Raw genomic sequence first — 19774 nt, forward strand, 5'->3', positions numbered from 1 at the left:
GTGATTAGGTCCATCATGATGTTGACGTTGATGGTGACGATGATGTTGATGGTGATGACACTGATGTCGGTGACAATGACAGTGAGGATGATGATGATGATGAAGATTTCAATGCCGATCATGTTGATGGTGATCAGGTTGATCATGATGAGGTTGATGTTACGGTGATAATCATGTTGATGGTGATGACACTGATGACGATGACGACGACGATGATGATGATGGTGATGATGGTGATGTAGGTGACAATGATGATGATGATGATGATGATGATGATGAAGATCTCAATGCAAATCATGTTGATGGTGATCAGATTGATCATGATGAGGTTGACGTTGATGGTGATGATGATGATGATGATAACGACGATGATGATGATGATAATGATGATGATGATGGTGATGGTGATGATGATGATGATGATGGTGAGGTTCTGGTGGTGGAAATCACCGCAGCGCTCCCCACCCCGCCGTGTCTCAGAACCTCGTCATGACCTTCTGCGGCCGCGGGATTTGGATCTGTTGGAGAAACGGGGTGTCAGGACCATCCGGGGTGTCCCCCCTGCCCCACCACCACCGCGGCAGGAACTCACCGGCACCTCCGTGTCCACGGCCTCGAGGTTGACTGCATGGTCACCCTCCAGCTGGGCTCCTGTGGGACAGGCGGCTTCAGTCAGGGGTCTTGTGGTGGGGATGGAGGTCCCAAACCAACCCCACCACTGCCGTGGGGTCACCAGAGACCCCTCCCCACCCACTCCACGCCCACCTTTGTTCCGGAAGGTGAAGCCTCCTTGAGGGTCCCACTCCTCGCTGGTGTTGTGGTACCAACTCTCCATCACCTTCTGCTCGGCCCTGGGGACGGGGCAGGGGGTTTGGGGGGTCACCATCGGGGGGTCCATCCCCGCCTGGACCCCCCCCGAGCTCCTCCACCACCCCACAAAGGACCAAACCCCCCCTACGACCCCCAGGACCTCATTGAGGATGAGGAACATCATGGACACCAACGACCCAACGAGATGTCCCACCCCCCACCAAAGGAGACCCTTCCCCAAAACCTGTCCCCTCTCACGTGGTGAAGGACCCGGATCTCCGAGCTCGGAAGAGGAAGACGGAGAGGACGGCCACCACGACGACCAGGATGGCCACGGCCAGCCCCATGCCCACGGCCAGCTTGCTGACCCGCGACGTGCAGCGGTCACCTTGGTACCAGTACAGGTGGGTGTCGTCGCAGCTGGTGGGGAGGGGGGACAACAAAGAGGGTCAACCCAAAGCTTCTGGGACCCCCAGGAGAAACTTCACCCACCCCAAGCCCATCTCTGCAGCCTCAAGCCCTGCTGGAAGGCTCCACCTCGCGGGTTTCACCCTGGAGATGACCATGAAGGTCCATCACAGGGGTTGGGTCCATGCAGAGGAAGACCCTGCACCAAACCTCGGTGACTTTGGACCTCTTGTTCTGCAGAGGAAACCTCGGAGGTGGGCCTGGAGTTACACCAGAGGGTTGGATCCACGTGGACCAAGACCCTGCTCCAACCTTGATGATCCTTGACCCATTTCCATGAACAAAGGAGCTCAGAAAGGATCCTGGAGATCCACCAGAAAGTTGGATCCATGTGGACCAAGACCCTGCTCCAACCCTGATGATTCTTGACCCATTTCCATGCAGAAAACAGCTTGGACCTGACCATGAAGGTCCACCATGTGGACCAAGAATCTGCTCCAACCCTGATGATTTTTGACTCATTTCCAAACACAAAGGAGCTCAGTTAAGAATTCTGGAGATCCACCAGAAGGTTGGATCCGTGTGGACCAAGACCTTGCTCCAGCCCTGACAATTCCTAACCCATTTCCAAGCAGAAAACAGCTCGGGCGTGACCACGGAGATCCACCAGAAGGTTGGACCAAGACCCTGCTCCCCCCTTGACAATCCCTAACTCATTTCCATGCAGAAAACAGCTCGGACGTGATTATGGAGATCCATCAGAAGGTTGGACCAAGACCCTGTTCTGACCCTGATGATCCTTGACCCATTTCCAAGCAGAAAACAGCTCGGACACGACCACGGAGCTCCACCAGAAGGTTGGATCCACGTGGGACAGCTTTGAGGAGGAGGATGAACGTCCTCCAGCCCTTACAAGCACTGTGGACCTGCGCGGGTGATGTGGCAGGTGCCGCGGTGGCAGTCGATGGTGCTGGCCGTGTCCGGGGTGCAGTTGGACATGCAGGACAACCCGGAGCTCGTCAGGTTGGGGAAGAAGAACTCCTGGTAGCCCTCAGGCGCTTGGCTCCAGCAGTAGGCTGGGGGTGGGACAGAGAGGTCAGCTTGGGGTGGGCTCTGGAGACCCCAAACCTGGGTGGAGACCCCAAATCCGGGTGGATCCTCAAAACCCAGGTGGACCCCCCCAAACCCAGTTAGATCTCCCAAACGCAGGTGGATCTCCCAAAACCATGGGGAACGTCCAAACCTGGGTGGATCCCCCAAACCCGGGTGGAGACCCCAAATTCGGGTGGATCCTCTAAACCCAGGTGGATCTCCCAAACCAAGGTGGACCCCCCAAACCCGAGTGGATCTCCCAAATCCGGGTGGATCCCCCAAACCAAGGTGGACCCCCCAAACCCGAGTGGATCTCCCAAACCCGGGTGGATCCTCCAAACCAAGGTGGATCCCACAAACCCCGGTGGATCTCCTAAAGCTGGGCGGATCCCCCAAACCCTGGATGAATCCCTCAAACCAAGGTGGACCCCCAAACCCGAGTGGATCCCCCAAACCCGGGCGGATCCTCCCCTTCATCCGCTCACCGTCTTCATCGAATTCCAGCGAGCTGTTGGAGATGACCACCTCGGAGGAGTTGAAGCACAGGTCACCTGAAAAGGGAGGTCGAATTTTGGTGGCCCCCTCTGGGGGCGTCTGGGGTGGGTGGGATGGTGTCCCCCCACCCCCTGGTTGTCCCCACCCCTCGCTCAGGGGGGTGTCAGCAGAATCAGAGACTGATCACGTGGGTACAGACCCAAATCTGACCCCCACGTGTCCGCTCGGAATGGAAATGTTTTTATTACCCTTTCGTTATGTATTCTATATAAATATATAAAAATAAGAAGAACTATGTATAATATTTAAATATATAAATATATAAAACAAATATATATATAATATATAACATATAAAAATATATTACTTTAAATATATATAAATATATATAATATATATTATATATAATATATATTATTATAGATCTATTATACAATATAATATATAATTATATTATATATAAGATACATAATATATATTTTATATGTAATATATATTATATATAATTACATTATTATGTATTATATTTTTTACATATACATATTGTTATATATATTATATGTATTATATAATATTATATATTATTTTATAGAATACATTATATATAATATATAATACATAATATATAATATATAATATAGATATTATATAATATATAATATATAATATATAATACATAATACATCTATTATATATTACATATGTAATAAAATATAATATATATAATATACATTCTAGATTTAATAAAAATATAATATATATTATGTATAATATATACAATCTCATTACTATATTATATATATTAATTTTTAAACTCACATTGCTCTATTGTAGAAATTGATCTCATCCAAACGTGAATTCCTGGAGTTCCCATCAGCCCCTCCCAAACATCGTTTCTCACAGTTGTTCATGTAATAACCACATCCAATCACCAAATAATCATCTCAATTAACAGCCACATCATTAATTACACAATGATTACGCAGGCGCAGTTCCACTCAATCTAATAAACACAAAACCCAACCTTTATTTCCGGGCCCTGAGCATTTTTGGTTCCCATTCCCGGCCCTATCCCGGCCCAACCCATTTTTCCTCCTCCCCCGAATCCGTTTTTCACAATTCCGGGGATTTTTAGGAACGTTTTAACCCCTTTAAAACCACGGGGGAGGCGACGAGGTACCGTTGGTGCAGTTGAACTGCGTGGCCGCCGCCTCGATCCTGTGCTGGACGTTGGCCGTGATGTTCTGGAGCTTCTCCTGGCTCTGGGTGGTCACCAGCAGGGACACGATGACGGTGTGATCCACCACCACGCTGCCGCGCCTGGAAAACGCCGCCGCCGTCACCATCCCAGCGTCCTTGTCCCCGTGGAACCGCCCCGAAAACCCCGTCCCGGTGACCCCGGCGCTCACCTGAGCCGGTGCACCTGGATGCCCTTGTAGCCCTCGAGGTCGGCGTAGACCACGTCCATCTGCAAGGGAAGGTGTCGCCAGGTGGGACGGGTGGGTCCATGCCCACCTGGGTGTCCCAAATTTTGGGTGTTCCACCCCAAAAAATTCATCCCAGGGAACACCACACAAGAACTTGGAGAGCTTGGGATGCATCCAGGTGCTCTCCAGGCGGGATGGGTGGGTCCGTGCCCTCATGGATCTCCCAAATTTTGGGTGTTACCCCAAAAAATCCATCCTGAAGAACACCAGGCAAGGACCTGGAGAACTTGGGATGGATCCAGGTGCTCTCCAGGTGGGACAGGTGGGTCCATGCCCACCTGGGTGTCCAAAATTTTGGGTGTTCCCCCAAAAAAATCCATCCTGGTGGACCCGGAGAACACCAGGCAAGGACCTGGAGAGCTTGGGATGGATCCAGGTTGCTCCACCAGGTAGATCCTGACCCCAGGTGGGATGGGTGGGTCCATGCCCACCTGGGTGTCCCAAATTTTGGGTGTTTCCCCAAAAAAATCCATCCTGAAGAGCACCAGGCAAGGACCTGAAGAACTGGGGATGGATCCAGGTGCTCTCCAGGCGGGATGGGTGGGTCCTCACCAGGTGAGGGCCTCGTGTCCCCTTTACCTGCTTGGTGAAGTCCTGGACGAACTCGATGTAGGTGGGCGAGGCGGGGTCCTCGAGCTCCTCGGTGAAGTCCCTGTTGGTGACCCTCAGCTCCACCTGCACCGTCCCGTTGGTCTCTGGGGATGTCCAAAGCCAGGCCGTGAGGGGGGTGAGGCACGGGGACCTTTCCGGGCAGGTGGGACCCCGAAATCCCTCCTGAGATCCCATGAACTCGTGAAGGATCCAGGAGAACCAGGCTGGGCCGTGTCCCACCTCCCAAAATTCCCACCTGGTCCTCCCAGGTGGATCCTGGTCCTGCTGAGCAGGTTTGGAGCTGGGTCCTGCCCCACGCCCCGAAATTTCCGAGTGGGAATCTCAGGTGGGTTCTGCACCTCAGTGGGCGGGGCCTGGTGGAACCATAACCTCCTCCCAAATTTTAGGGTCCTGAGAGACCCTGACACCTTTAGAGAGGAGGTTCTTTGGGATGGGGTCACACCTGGTTGACCCTCACCTGGAGAACCCCTCCAGATCCTCCTCACCTGCTCAGAGCTTATCCCAGCATTGGAGGAATCCCCAAAATAACACGGAATTCCTACTGGTGCGAGTTTGGGTGGTGTCTCTGACATCATCACACCTGTCCCTCACCTGGAGAACCCCTCCAGATCCTCCTCACCTGGTCAGAGCTTATCCCAGCATTGGAGGAATCCCCCAAAAATTATGGAATTCCACTGGTGGGGGTTTAGATGGTGGCTCTTACATTGTCACACCTGTCCCTCACCTGGAGAACCCCTCCAGATCCTCCTCACCTGCTCAGATCTCATCCCAGCATTGGAGGAATCCCAAAAAAATTATGGAATTCCTACTGGTGTGAGTTTGGGTGGTGTCCCGGATGTCATCACACCTGGTTGACCCTCACCTGGAGAACCCCTCCAGATCCTCCTCACCTGGTCAGAGATTATCCCAGTGCTGGACAAATCCCAAAAAAATTATGGAATTCCTACTGGTGTGAGTTTGGGTGGTGTCCCGGATGCCATCACACCTGTCCCTCACCTGGAGAACCCCTCCAGATCCTCCTCACCTGCTCAGATCTTATCCCAGCGCTGGAAAAATCCCCAAAATAACACGGAATTCCTACCGGCGTGGGTTTCGATGGTGTCCCTGACGTTGTCACACCTGTCCCCGGTGAAGCCCGGGGGACACTGGCAGTGGCCGTTGGTCCAGGTGCCGCCGTTGTTGCAGGTGCCTGGAAGGGAAGGAGGTGGGAAAAGGAGCCGGAGGGGACACCTGGGGATGGGGCAGGGACGGAGGAGGGGTGGGGAGTACCTGGAGTGGTGGTGGTCCTAGCGGTGGTGGTCGTGGTCGTGGTCGTGGTGGTGGTTGTGGTGGTTCTAAGGGTGGTGCTGGTGGTCCTTGGTGGGGCAGTGGTGGTCCTAGGGGTGGTGCTGGTGGTCCTTGGTGGGGCGGTGGTGGTCCTAGGGGTGGTGCTGGTGGTCCTTGGTGGGGCGGTGGTGGTTCTAAGGGTGGTGCTGGTGGTCCTTGGTGGGGCGGTGGTGGTCCTAGGGGTGGTGCTGGTGGTTCTAAGTGGGGTGGTGGTGGCCCGAGGGGTGGTGCTGGTGGTACTAGGCGTGGTGGTGGTAATGGTGGATGTACGGTTGGAGGTGGTGGTCCCAAGGGTTGTGGTGGTCCCAGGAGTGATGGTGGTGGTCCCAGGAGTAGTGGTGTTCATCCCAGGAGTGGTGGTCCCAGGAGTGGTGGTCGTGGTCTCAGAAGTTGTGGTGGTCCCAGGAGTGGGGGTGGTGGTCCCAGAAATGGTGGTGGTGGTCTCAGGAGCGGTGGTGGTGGTCCCAGGGCTGGTGGTGGTGATCTCAGAGGTGGAGGTGGTGGTCTCAGAGGTGGTGGTGGTCACAGGGAATGTTCTGGTGGTCTCAGGAGTGGTGGTGGTGGTCCCAGAAGTGGTGGTGGTGGTCTCAGGAGTGGTGGTGGTGGTCCCAGGGATGGTGGTGTTCATCCCAGGGGTTGTGGTGGTCCCAAGCGTGGTGGTGGTCTCATAAGTTGTGGTGGTCCCAGGAGTCGTGGTGTTCATCCCAGGAGTGGTGGTCCCAGAAACACTCGTGCCAGGAGTGGTGGTGGTGGTCCAAGGGGTGGGGGTCACAGGGATGGTGGTGTTCCCAAGGGTGGTGATGGTCCCAGAAGTGGCGTTTGTGGTCTCAGGAGTGGTGGTGGTGGTCCCAGTGGTGGTGGTGGTCCCAGGAGTGGTGGTGATGGTCATAGGAGTGGTGGTCGTGGTCCCACGAGTGGTGGTGGTGGTCCCAGGGGTTGTGGTCCCAGGGGTGGAGGTGGTGATTTCAGAGGTAGAGGTGGTGGTCTCAGAGGTGGTGCTGGTCACAGGGAAGGTTCTGGTGGTCTCAGGAGTCATGGTGGTGCTCTCAGGAGTTTTGGTGGTCCCAGGGGTGGTGGTGTTCATCCCAGGGGTAGTGGTCCCAGGAACAGTGTTCCCAGGAATGGTGGTGGTGGTCCCAGAAGTGGTGGTCATGGTCCCAGGGGTGGTGGTGGAGGTCACAGGAGTGGTGGTGGTCCGAGGGGTGGTGGTGGTGGTCTCAGAAATGGTGGTGGTCACAGCGAAGGTTCTGGTGGTCCCAAGGGTGGTGGTGGTGGTCCCAGTGGTGGTTGTGGTCCCAGGGGTGGTGGTGATGGTCTCAGGAATGGTGGTGGCGGTCCCATGAGTGGTGGTCGTGGTCTCAGGAGTGGTGGTGATGGTCACAGGAGTGGTGGTGGTCCCAGGGGTGGTGGTGGTGGTCCCAGGGATGGTGGTGGTCATCCCAGGGGTTGTGGTGGTCCCAAGAGTGGTGGTGGTCTCAAAAGTTGTGGTGGTCCCAGGAGTCGTGGCGTTCATCCCAGGGGTGGTGGTCCCAGGGGTGGTCGTGGTCTCAGGAGTGGTGGTGATGGTCACAGGGATGGTGGTGATGGTCCCAGGGGTGGTGGTGGTGGTCCCAGGGATGTTGGTGTTCATCCCAGGGGTTGTGGTGGTCCCAAGCATGGTGGTGGTCTCAAAAGTTGTGGTGGTCCCAGGAGTCATGGTGTTCATCCCAGGGGTGACGGTCCCAGGAACACTCGTCCCAGGACTGGTGGTGGTGGTCCCAGAAGTGGTGGTGGTGGTCTCAGGACTGGTGGTGGTGGTCCCAGGGGTTGTGGTCCCAGGGGTGGAGGTGGTGATCTCAGAGGTGGTGGTGGTCACAGGGAAGGTTCTGGTCGTCCCAAGGGTGGTGGTGGTGATCCAAGTAGTGGTGGTGGTCCCAGGAGTGGTGGTGGTTTTCCCAGAGCTGGTGGTGGTGGTCCCAGGAGTGGAGGTGGTGGTCCCAGGAGAGGTGATGGTCCCAGGAGTCGTGGTGGTGCTTCCAGGAGTCGTGGTGTTCATCCCCGGGGTGCTGGTGGTCATCCCAGAAGTGGTGGTGGTGGATGTCACAGAAATGGTGGTGGTGGTCTCAGTAGTGGTGGTGGTCTCAGGAGTGGTGGTGGTGGACTCAGGAGTGATGGTCGTGGTCCCAGTAGTGGGGGTGGAGGTCACAGGGATGGTGGTGGTGGTCCCAAGAGTGGTGGTGGTGGTCCCAGGGGTGGTGGTTATGGTTATAGGAGTGGTGGTTGTCCCAGGAGTGGTGGTGGTGGTCCCAGGAGTCGTGGTCGTGGTCCCAGGAGTGGTGGTGGTCTCAGGAGTGGTGGTGGTCCCAAGAGTAGTGGTGGTGGTCCCAGGGATTGTGGTCCCAGGAATAGTTGTCCCAGGAGTGGTGGTGGTGGTCTCAGATGTGGAGGTGGTGGTGGTCCCAGTGGTGGTGGTGTTCATCCCAGGGGTGGTGGTCCCAGGAACAGTGGTCCCAGGGGTGGTGGTGGTGGTCCCAGAAGTGGTGGTGGTGGTCTCAGGAGTGGTGGTGGTGGTCTCAGGAGTAGTGGTCCCAGGGGTTTTGGTCCCAGGGGTTGTGGTCCCAAGAGTGGTGGTGGTGGTCACAGGAGTGGTGGTGGTGGTCCCAGGGGTTGTTGTGGTCGTCCCAAGGATGGTGGTGGTGGTCCCACGAGTGGTGGTGATGGTCCCATGAGTGGTGATGTTCATCCCAGGGGTTGTGGTGGTCCCAAGCGTGGTGGTGCTCTCAGGAGTTGTGGTGGTCCCAGGAGTCGTGGTGTTCATCCCAGGGGTGGCGGTCCCAGGGGTGGTTGTGGTCTCAGGAGTGGTGGTGATGGTCACAGGGATGGTGGTGATGGTCACAGGAGTGGTTGTTGTCTCAAGAGTGGTGGTTGTGGTCCCAGGAGTGGTGGTGGTGGTCACAGGAGTGGTGGTGGTGGTCCCAGGTGTGGTGGTGGTAGTCACAGGGGTCGTGGTGTTCATCCTAGGAGTGGTGGTCTCAGGAGTGGTGGTGTTCATCCACGTCGTGGTGGTGGTCCCAGGGATGGTGGTGGTGGTCCCAGGTGTGATGTTGGTGGTCCCAAGAGTGGTGGTGGTAGTCACAGGGGTCGTAGTGTTCATCCCAGGAGTGGTGGTCCCAGGGGTGGTCGTGGTGGTCTCAGGTGTGGTGGTGTTCATCCCAGGGGTGATGGTAGTGGTCTCATGAGTGGTGGTGGTGGTCCCAGGAGTGGTGGTCGTGGTCACAGGGATGCTGGTGTTCATCCCAGGGGTTGTGGTGCTCCCAAGGGTGGTGGTGGTCTCAGGAGAGGTGATGGTCCCAGGGGTGGTGGTGGTGGTCCCTATGGTGGTGGTGGTTTGAGGAGTGGTGGTCATGGTCACAGGAGTGGTGGTGGTCGCAGGAGTGGTGGTGGTGGTCCCAGGTGTGGTGGTGGTGGTCCCAGGGGTGGTGGTGGTCCACGGGGTGGTGGTGGTGGTCCCAGAAGTGGTGGTGGTGGTCCCAGTGGTGGAGGTGTTCCCAGAAGTCGTGGTCGTGGTCCCAGGAGTGGTGGTCCTGGTCCCAGGTGTGGTCGTGGTGGTCAAAGGAGTGGTCGTGGTGGTCCCAGAAATGGTGGTGTTGGTCTCAGGGGTGGTGGTGGTCACAGGGATGGTGGTGGTGGTCCCAGTGGTGGTGGTGTTCATCCCAGGAGAGGTGGTCCCAGAAGTAGTGGTGATGGTGACAGGAGTGGAGGTGGTGGTCTCAGAGGTGGTGGTGGTCATAGGGAGGGTGCTGGTGGTCCCACGAGTGGTGGTGGTGGTCCCTGTGGTGGTGGTTGTCCCAAGTGTGGTGGTGGTGGTCCCACGAGAGGTGGTGGTGGTCTTAGGACTGGTTGTGGTGGTCCCTGTGGTGGTGGTGGTCCCTGTGGTGGTGGTTGTCCCAAGTGTGGTGGTGGTGGTCCCACGAGAGGTGGTGGTGGTCTCAGGACTGGTTGTGGTGGTCCCTGTGGTGGTGGTGGTCCCAGGGGTTGTTGTGGTCGTCCCAAGTGTGGTGGTGATGGTCCCAGGAGTGGTGGTCGTGGTCACAGGGATGCTGGTGTTCATCCCAGGGGTTGTGGTGGTCCCAAGCATGGTGGTGCTCTCAGGAGTTGTGGTGGTCCCATGAGTCGTGGTGTTCATCCCAGGGGTGGTGGTCCCTATGGTGGTGGTGGTTTGAGGAGTGGTGGTCATGGTCACAGGAGTGGTGGTGGTCCCAGGAGTGGTGGTGGTGGTCCCAGGGATGGCGGTGGTGGGCCCAAGAGTGGTGGTGTTTGTCCCAGGGGTTGTGGTGGTCACAGGAGTCGTGGTGTTCATCCCAGGGGCTGTGGTCCCAGGAGTGGTGGTGGTGGTCTCAGAGGTGGAGGTGGTGGTCTCAGAGGTGGTGGTGGTCGCAGGGAAGGTTCTGGTGGTCCCAGGAGTTGTGGTGGTCGTCTCAGAAGTGGTGGTCGTCATTCCAGGAGTGGTGGTCGTTGTCTCAGGAGTGGTGGTGGTGGTCCCAGGGATGGTGGTGGTAGTCACAGGGGCTGTGGTGTTCATCCCAGGAGTGGTGGTCCCACCAGTGATGGTGATGGTCCCAGGAAAGGTGGTGGTGGTCTCAGAGGTGGGGGTGGTCACAGGGAGGGTTCTGGTGGTCCCAAGGGTGGTGGTGGTGGTCCCAGGGATGGTGGTGTTCATCCCAGGGGTTGTGGTGGTCCCAAGCATGGTGGTGCTCTCAGGAGTTGTGGTGGTCCCAGGAGTCGTGGTGTTCATCCCAGGGGTGGTGGTCCCAGGAACAGTGGTCCCAGGGGTGGTAGTGGTGGTCCCAGAAGTGGTGGTCGTGGTCTCAGGAGTGGTGGTGGTGGTCAAAGGAGTGGTCATGGTGGTGCCAGAAATGGTGGTGTTGGTCTCAAGAGTGGTGGTGGTCCCAGTGGTGGTGGTGTTCATCCCAGGAGTGGTGGTGATGGTGACAGGAGTGGAGGTGGTGGTCTCAGAGGTGGTGGTGGTCACAGGGAGGGTTCTGGTGGTCCCAGTGGTGGTGGTGGTGGTCACAGGAGTGGTGGTGGTGGTCTCAGGAGTGGTGGTGGTGGTCCCTGTGGTGGTGGTGGTCCCAGGAGTGGTGGTGGTGGTCCCAGGGGTGGTGGTGGTTTTCCCACGAGGGGTGGTGATTGTCCCAGGAGTGGTGGTGGTCTCAGGAGTGGTGGTGGTGGTCCCAGGGATGGTGATGTTCATCCCAGGGGTTGTGGTGGTCCCAAGCGTGGTGGTGCTCTCAGGAGTTGTGGTGGTCCCAGGAGTCGTGGTGTTCATCCCAGGGGTGGTGGTCCCAGGGGTGGTCGTGGTCTCAGGAGAGGTGGTGATGGTCACAGGGATGGTGGTGATGGTCACAGGAGTGGTTGTTGTCTCAGGAGTGGTGGTTGTGGTCCCAGGTGTGGTGGTAGTCACAGGGGTCGTGGTGTTCATCCCAGTGGTGGTGGTGGTGGTCTCAGGACTGGTTGTGGTGGTCCCTGTGGTGGTGGTGGTCCCAGGGGTGGTGGTGGTGGTCCCAGGGGTTGTTGTGGTCGTCCCAAGGGTGGTGGTGGTGGTCCCACGAGTGGTGGTGATGGTCCCAGGAGTGGTGGTCGTGGTCACAGGGATGCTGGTGTTCATCCCAGGGGTTGTGGTGGTCCCAAGCATGGTGGTGCTCTCAGGAGTTGTGGTGGTCTCAGGGGTGGTGGTGTTCATCCCAGGGGTGGTGGTCCCAGGAACTGTGGTCCCAGGGGTGGTAGTGGTGGTCCCAGAAGTGGTGGTCCTGGTCTCAGGAGTGGTGGTGGTGGTCAAAGGAGTGGTCGTGGTGGTCCCAGAAATGGAGGTGTTGGTCTCAAGAGTGGTGGTGGTCACAGGGATGGTGGTGGTGGTCCCAGTGGTGGTGGTGTTCATCCCAGGAGTGGTAGTCCCACGAGTGGTGGTGATGGTGACAGGAGTGGTGGTGGTGGTCTCAGGAGTGGTGGTGGTCTCAGGAGTGGTGGTCGTGGTCCCAGGGATGGTGATGTTCTTCCCAGGGTTTATGGTGGTCCCAAGCGTGGTGGTGCTCTCAGGAGTTGTGGTGGTCCCAGGAGTCGTGGTGTTCATCCCAGGGGTGGTGGTGATGGTCACAGGAGTGTTGGTGGTAGTCCCAGTGGTGGTGGTGGTCGCAGAATTGCTGGTGGTGGTGGTCCCAGGAGTGGTGGTGGTGGTCCCAGGAGTGGTGGTGTTCATCCCAGGGGTTGTGGTGGTCCCAAGCGTGGTGGTGCTCTCAGGAGTTGTGGTGGTGGTCTCAGAGGTGGTGGTGGTCACAGGGAAGGTTCCGGTGGTCCCAGGGGTTGTGGTGGTGGTCCCACGAGTGGTGGTGGTGGCCCCTGTGGTGGTCGTGGTCCAAGGAGTGGTGGTGGTCCCAGGGGTGGTGGTGGTTGTCACAGAGGTCGTGGTGTTCATCCCAGGAGTGGTGGTCCAAGGGGTGGCCGTGGTGGTCCCATGGGTGGTGGTGTTTGTCACAAGGATGGTGGTGGTGGTCCCAGGAGTGGTTGTCGTGGTCACAGGAGTGGTTGTGATGATCTCAGGAGTGGTGATGGTCCCAGGGATGGTGGTGGTTGTCCCAGCGGTGGTGGTAGTGGTCCCACGAGTGTTTGTGGTGGTCCCAGGTGTGGTGGTCGTGATCTCAGGAGTGGTGGTGGTGGTCTCAGGAGTTGTGGTGGTCCCAGGAGTCGTGGTGTTCATCCCAGGGGTGGTGTTCCCAGGAATAGTGGTCCCGGTGGTGGTGGTGGTCTCAGGGGTGGTGGTCGTGGTCCCAGGGTTGGTGGCGGTGGTCCCAGGTTTGGTGGTGGTGGTCTCAGAGATGGAGGTGGTGGTCTCAGGAGTGGTGGTGGTGGTCCCAGGGGTGGTGATTGTGGTCTCAGGAGTGGTGGTGATGGTCACTGGGATGGTGGTGGTGGGCCCAAGAGTAGTGGTGTTTGTCCCAGGGGTTGTGGTGGTCACAGGAGTCGTGGTGTTCATTCCAGGGGCTGTGGTCCCAGAAGTGGTGGTGGTTGTCTCAGGAGTGGTGGTGGTGGTCCCAGGGATGGTGGTGTTCATCCCAGGGGTTGTGGTGGTCCCAAGCGTGGTGGTGCTCTCAGGAGTTGTGGTGGTCCCAGGAGTCGTGGTGTTCATCCCAGGGGTGGTGGTCCCAGGGGTGGTTGTGGTCTCAGGAGAGGTGGTGATGGTCACAGGGATGGTGGTGATGGTCACAGGAGTGGTTGTTGTCTCAGGAGTGGTGGTTGTGGTCCCAGGTGTGGTGGTGGTGGTCCCAGGGATGGTGGTGGTAGTCACAGGGGTCGTGGTGTTCATCCCAGTGGTGGTGGTGGTGGTCTCAGGAGTGGTTGTGGTGGTCCCTGTGGTGGTGGTGGTCCCAGGGGTGGTGGTGGTGGTCCCAGGGGTTGTGGTGGTCGTCCCAAGGGTGGTGGTGGTGGTCCCACGAGTGGTGGTGATGGTCCCAGGAGTGGTGGTCGTGGTCACAGGGATGCTGGTGTTCATCCCAGGGGTTGTGGTGGTCCCAAGCGTGGTGATGCTCTCAGGAGTTGTGGTGGTCCCAGGAGTCGTGGTGTTCATCCCAGGGGTGGCGGTCCCTATGGTGGTGGTGGTTTGAGGAGTGGTGGTCATGGTCACAGGAGTGGTGGTGGTCCCAGGAGTGGTGGTGGTGGTCCCAGGAGTGGTGGTGGTGGTCACAGGGATGGTGGTGGTGGGCCCAAGAGTGGTGGTGTTTGTCCCAGGGGTTGTCGTGGTCACAGAAGTCGTGGTGTTCATCCCAGGGGCTGTGGTCCCAGGAGTGGTGGTGGTTGTCTCAGGAGTGGTGGTGGTGGTCCCAGGGATGGTGGTCATGGTCCCAGGGATGGTGATGTCCATCCCAGGGGTTGTGGTGGTCCCAAGCGTGGTGGTGCTCTCAGGAGTTGTGGTGGTCTCAGGGGTGGTGGTGTTCATCCCAGGAGTGGTAGTCCCACGAGTGGTGGTGATGGTGACAGGAGTGGAGGTGGTGGTCTCAGAGGTGGTGGTGGTCACAGGGAGGGTTCTGGTGGTCCCAGTGGTGGTGGTGGTTGTCACAGGAGTGGTGGTGGTGGTCTCAGGAGTGGTTGTGGTGGTCCCTGTGGTGGTGGTGGTCCAAGGAGTGGTGGTGGTGATCCCAGGGGTTGTTGTGGTCGTCCCAAGGGTGGTGGTGGTGGTCCCACGAGTGCTGGTGATGGTCCCAGGAGTGGTGGTGGTGGTCTCAGAGGTTGTGGTGGTCACAGGGAAAGTTCTGGTGGTCCCAGGAGTGGTTGTTGTCTCAGGAGTGGCAGTCATGGTTCCAGGGATGGTGATGTTCTTCCCGGGGTTTGTGGTGGTCCCAAGCATGGTGGTGGTCCCAGGAGTCGTGGTGTTCATCCCAGGGGTGGTGGTGATGGTCACAGGAGTGTTGGTGGTGGTCCCAGTGGTCGTGGTGGTCCCAGAATTGCTGTTGTTTGTGGTCCCACGAGTGGTGGTGGTGGTCCCAGAATTGCTGGTGGTGGTGGTCCCACGATTGGTGGTTGTGGTCCCAGGGTTGTTGGTGGTGGTGGTCCCAGGAGTGGTGGTGGTGTCCCCTGTGGTGGTCGTGGTCCAAGGAGTGGTGATGGTCCCAGGGGTGGTGGTGGTCGTCACAGAGGTCGTGGTGTTCATCCCAGGAGTGGTGGTCCAAGGGGTGGCCGTGGTGGTCCCAAGGGTGGTGGTGTTTGTCACAAGGATGGTGGTGGTGGTCCCAGAAGTGGTGGTCATGGTCCCAGGAAAGGTGGTGGTGGTCTCAGAGGTGGTGGTGGTCACAGGGAAGGTTCTGCTGGTCCCAAGGGTGGTGGTGGTGGTCACAGGGATGGTGGTGGTGGTCCCAGGAGTGGTGATCGTGGTCCCAGGAGTGCCGGTGGTCACAGGAATGGTGTTGGTGGTCCCAGTGGTGGTGGTCTCAGGAGTTGTGGTGGTCTCAGGAGTTGTGGTGGTCTCAGGAGTTGTGGTGGTCCCAGGACTCGTGGTGTTCATCCCAGGAACAGTGGTCCCAGAAGTGGTGGTGGTTTCAGGAGTGGTGGTGGTGATCTCAAAGGTGGAAGTGGTGGTCTCAGAGGTGGTGGTGGTCACAGGGAAGGTTCTGATGGTCCCAGGGGTTGTGGTGGTGGTCCCAGAAGTGGTGGTGGTGGTCCCAGGGGTGGTGGTGGTGGTCTCAAAAGTGGTGGTGGTCCCAGGAGTTGTGGTCGACCCAGGATTGGTGGTCATCGTCTCAGGATTGGTGGTGGTGGTCACAGGAGTGGTGGTGTTCATCCCAGGGGCTGTGGTCTCAGTTGTGGTGGTGGTGGTCTCAGAGGTGGTAGTGGTCACAGGGAAGGTTCCGGTGGTCCCAATCGTGGTGGTCACAGGGATGGTGGTGGTCGTCCCAGGAGTGGAGGTGGTCATCTCATGGGTGGTGGTAGTGGTCACACGAGTGGTGGTGGTGGTCACAGGAGTGGTGGTGGTGGTCCCAGGGATGGTGGTGTTCATCCCTGGGCTTGTGGTGGTCCCAGTGGTGGTGGTGGTCCCAGGAGTCTTGGTGTTCATCCCAGGGGTGGTGGTCCCAGGAGCACTCGTCCCAGGAGTGGTGGTGGTGGTCCCAGTGGTGGTGGTGATGGTCCCAGTGGTCGTCGTGGTGGTCCCACGAGTGGTGGTCGTGGTCACAGGAGTGGTGGTAATGGTCACAGGGGTGGTGGTTGTGTTCCCAGGAGTGGTGGTGTTCATCCCAGGGGTTGTGTTCCCAGGAATAGTGGTCCCGGTGGTGGTGGTGGTCTCAGGGGTGGTGGTCGTGGTCCCAGGGTTGGTGGCGGTGGTCCCAGGTTTGGTGGTGGTGGTCTCAGAGATGGAGGTGGTGGTCTCAGGAGTGGTGGTGGTGGTCACAACAATGGTGGTGGTGGTCCCAGGAGTGGTGGTGGTGGTCCCAGGGGTGGTGATCGTGGTCCCAGGAGTGGTGGTGGTGGTCCCAGGAGTGGTGGTGTTCATCCCAGTGGTGGTGGTGGTGGTCCCAGAGGTGGTGGTCCCAGTGGTGTTGGTGGTCACAGGGATGGTAGTGGTGGTCCCAGAAGTGGTGGTCGTGGTCCCAGAAGTGGTGGTGGTGGTCTCAGAGATGGAGGTGGTGATCCCAGGAGTGGTGGTGGTGGTCCCAGGGGTGGTCATGGTGGTTTCACGGGTTCTGCTTGTCTCAGGCATGGTGGTGGAGGTGGTCCCAGGAAATGTCATGGAGGTCCCAGGAGTCATGGAGGTCCCACTTATGGTGGTGGTGGTCTCAGAGGTGGTGGTGGTCTCGTGGACTGTGGTGGTCCCAGGGGTGGCAGAAATGGTCCCAGGGAATGTTGATGTGGTGTTCCCATTTGGGGTGGTGGTCTCAGGGATGGTCGTGGTGGAGACAGGGGCTGTGGTTTTCTCAGGCACGGTGCTGGTGGTTTCAGGGAGGGTGGTCTCGGGGGGTGTTGTGGTGGTCACAAGGGAGATGGTGGTTCCACTTGCTGTGGTGGTGGTGGTCTCAGACAAGGTGGTGGTTGTCTCAGGGATTGTGGTGGTGCCAGGGGCGGTGGAAGTGGTCTCAGGGATGGTGCTGGTGGTCTCAGGGAATGTTGTGGTGCTGCCAGGAGTTGCGGCGGTTACAGAAAATGTGGTGGTGGTCCCAGATGGAGTTGTGGTCTCATTCATGGTGGTGGTCCCAGGGGTCGTGGTGGTCCCCCTCGCTGTGGTGGAGGTCTCAGACAAGGTGGTGCCAGGGGCTCTGGTGGTGCCAGTGGTGGCAGAAACGGTCTCAGGGCTGGTGGTGGTCCACAGGACACTGTCAGTCCCTGGGACGGTGGTCCCAGCTGTAGTTGTGGTACCACCAATGGTGGTGGTCCCAGGGAATGTCGTGGTGGTCCCACTTGCTGTGGTGGTGGTCTTAGGGATGATGGTCTCAGGGATGGTGGTGGTCCCAGGTGTTGTGGCCCCACTGATTTTGGTGGTGGAGGTCACAGGGGTGGTGGTCCCAGGGAATGTGGTGGTGGTCTCTGGGAATGTGGTGGTGGTCTCTGGGCTGGTGGTGGCAGGGGTCGTGGTTGTCTCAGGTGTGGTGCTGGTGGTCTCAGGGAACACTGTCGTGGTCCAAGGTGTCGTGGTGGTCCCACTCACAGTGGTGGTGGTCCCAGAGGGGGTGGTGGTGGTCTCAGGGATGGTCGTGGTGGCGACAGGGGCCGTGCTTTTCTCAGCCATGGTGGTGGTGGTCTCAGACAAGGTGGTCTCAGGGACTGTGGTGGTCCCAGTGGTGGCAGAAATGGTCACAGGGCTGGTGGTGGCCTCAGGGGTTGTGCTGGTGGTCTTGGGGAAGGTGGTCTCAGGGATGGTCAGGGTGGTCCCTGACATTGTACTGGTGGTCCCAGGGGTCGTGGTGGTCCCAGGGAACGTTGTTGTCTCAGGGGTGGTGTTTGTCCCAGGGGTTGAGGTGGTGGTCCCAGAGGGGGTGGTGGTCCCAGGACTGGTGGTCACAGGGAATGTTGTGGTGGTGCCAGGGGTTGTGGTGGTCTCAGGGACGGTGGTCCAAGGGAATGTCGTTGTGTTCCCACTTATGGTGGTGGTCTCAGGGACTGTGGTGGTCCCAGGGGTGGCAGAAATGGTCTCAGGGCTGGTGGTCTTGGGGAATGTGGTCTCAGGGATGGTCAGGGTGGTCCCTGACATTGTGGTGGTGGTCTCTGGGATGGGTGGGGTGGTGCCAGGGGAGGAGGTGGTGATCCCAGAGGGGGCGGTGGTCTCTGGGCTGGTGGTGGCAGGGGTCGTGGTTATCTCAGGTGTGGTGCTGGTGGTCTGAGGGAACATTGTTTTGGTCCAAGGTGTCGTGGTGGTCGCACTCACAGTGGTGGTGGTCCCAGAGAAGGTGGTGGTGGTCTCAGGGATGGTCGTGGTGGTGACAGGGGCTGTGCTTTTCTCAGCCATGGTGGTGGTGGTCTCAGGGACTGTGGTGGTCCCAGGGGTGGCAGAAATGGTCTCAGGGCTGCTGCGGGTGGTCCATGGGATTGTGCTGGTGGTCTCAGGGCTGGAGGTTTTAGGGAATGTCGTGCTGGTCCCAAGGGTCGTTGTGGTCGCACTCACAGTGGTGGTGGCCACAGAGGTCTCGGGACTGGTGGTTTCAGGGATGGTCGTGGTGGTCCCAGGTTCAGACCTGGTGGTCCCAGGTTCAGACCTGGTGGTCCCAGAGAATGTGGTGGTGGTCCCAGATGGAGTTGTGGTCTCATTCATGGTGGTGGTCCCAGGGGTCGTGGTGGTCCCCCTCGCTGTGGTGGAGGTCTCAGACAAGGTGGTGCCAGGGGCTCTGGTGGTGCCAGTGGTGGCAGAAACGGTCTCAGGGCTGGTGGTGGTCCACAGGACACTGTCAGTCCCTGGGACGGTGGTCCCCGTTGTAGTTGTGGTACCACCAGTGGTGGTGGTCCCAGGGAATGTCGTGGTGGTCCCACTTGCCGTGGTGGTGGTCTTAGGGATGATGGTCTCAGGGATGGTGGTGGTCCCAGGTGTTGTGGCCCCACTGATTTTGGTGGTGGAGGACACAGGGGTGGTGGTCCCTGGGAATGTGGTGGTGGTCTCAGGGCTGGTGGTGGCAGGGGTCGTGGTTGTCTCAGGTGTGGTGCTGGTGGTCTCAGGAAACACTGTCGTGGCCCAAGGTGTCGTGGTGGTCACACTCACAGGGGTGGTGGTCCCAGAGGGGGTGGTGGTGGTCTCAGGGATGGTCGTGGTGGCGACAGGGGCCGTGCTTTTCTCAGCCATGGTGGTGGTGGTCTCAGGGAGGGTGGTCTCATGGACTGTGGTGGTCCCAGGAGTAGCAGAAATGGTCACAGGGCTGGTGGTGATCTCAGGGGTTGTGCTGGTGGTCCTGGGGAATGTGGTCTCAGGAATGGTCAGGGTGGTCCCTGACATTGTACTGGTGGTCCCAGGGGTCGTGGTGGTCCCAGGGAACGTTGCTGTCTCAGGGGTGGTGTTTGTCCCAGGGGTTGAGGTGGTGGTCCCAGAGGGGGTGGTGGTCCCAGGACTGGTGGTCACAGGGAATGTTGTGGTGGTGCCAGGGGTTGTGGTGGTCTCAGCCACGGTGGTGGTGGTCTCAGGGACGGTGGTCCAAGGGAATGTCGTTGTGTTCCCACTTATGGTGGTGGTCTCAGGGACTGTGGTGGTCCCAGGGGTGGCAGAAATGGTCTCAGGGCTGCTGGGGGTGGTCCATGGGATTGTGCTGGTGGTCTCAGGGCTGGAGCTTTTAGGGAATGTCGTGCTGGTCCCAAGGGTCGTTGTGGTCGCACTCACAGTGGTGGTGGCCACAGAGGTCTCGGGACTGGTGGTTTCAGGGATGGTCGTGGTGGTCCCAGGGGCCGTGGTGGTCTCAGGGAACATTGTTGTCTCAAGGGTGGTAGTGGTCCCAGGTTCAGAGCTGGTGATCCCAGAGAATGTGGTGGTGGTCCCAGTTGGAGTTGTGGTCTCATTCATGGTGGTGGTCCCAGGGGTCGTGGTGGTCCCCCTCGCTGTGGTGGAGGTC

General features: G+C 58.4%; 1 protein-coding gene across 1 annotated transcript; it reads right to left on the reverse strand.

The window, feature by feature from the left end:
- Positions 1 to 142: 142 nt before the first annotated feature.
- LOC136375120 (mucin-2-like) lies at positions 143 to 18192 on the reverse strand. Its single transcript, XM_066340479.1, has 12 exons — positions 6174 to 18192; positions 5986 to 6093; positions 5767 to 5794; positions 4872 to 5034; positions 4215 to 4273; positions 3986 to 4125; positions 2796 to 2861; positions 2132 to 2294; positions 1069 to 1230; positions 766 to 851; positions 593 to 651; positions 143 to 433 (listed from the first exon to the last, which is right to left on the reverse strand). Exons 1-12 carry the CDS (start codon positions 18190 to 18192, stop codon positions 143 to 145), a joined length of 13344 nt encoding a protein of 4447 aa, XP_066196576.1.
- Between the last annotated feature and the right edge of the window lie 1582 nt (positions 18193 to 19774).

Source organism: Sylvia atricapilla, unplaced genomic scaffold (genome assembly GCF_009819655.1).
Source record: "Sylvia atricapilla isolate bSylAtr1 unplaced genomic scaffold, bSylAtr1.pri scaffold_93_arrow_ctg1, whole genome shotgun sequence".
NCBI lineage: Eukaryota > Metazoa > Chordata > Aves > Passeriformes > Sylviidae > Sylvia > Sylvia atricapilla.

Bases quoted from the DNA above. Each gene is read 5' to 3' on its own strand.
- LOC136375120 (XM_066340479.1), bottom strand. From the start codon at position 18,192: ATGGCTGAGAAAAGCACAGCCCCTGTCACCACCACGACCATCCCTGAG. The intron at 6,094-6,173 runs GTACTCCCCACC...CTTCCCTTCCAG, and splicing joins TAGGACCACCACCACTCCAG to GCACCTGCAACAACGGCGGC. The intron at 5,035-5,766 runs GTGAGGGTCAAC...CTGCCCGGAAAG, and splicing joins GATCTGGAGGGGTTCTCCAG to GTCCCCGTGCCTCACCCCCC.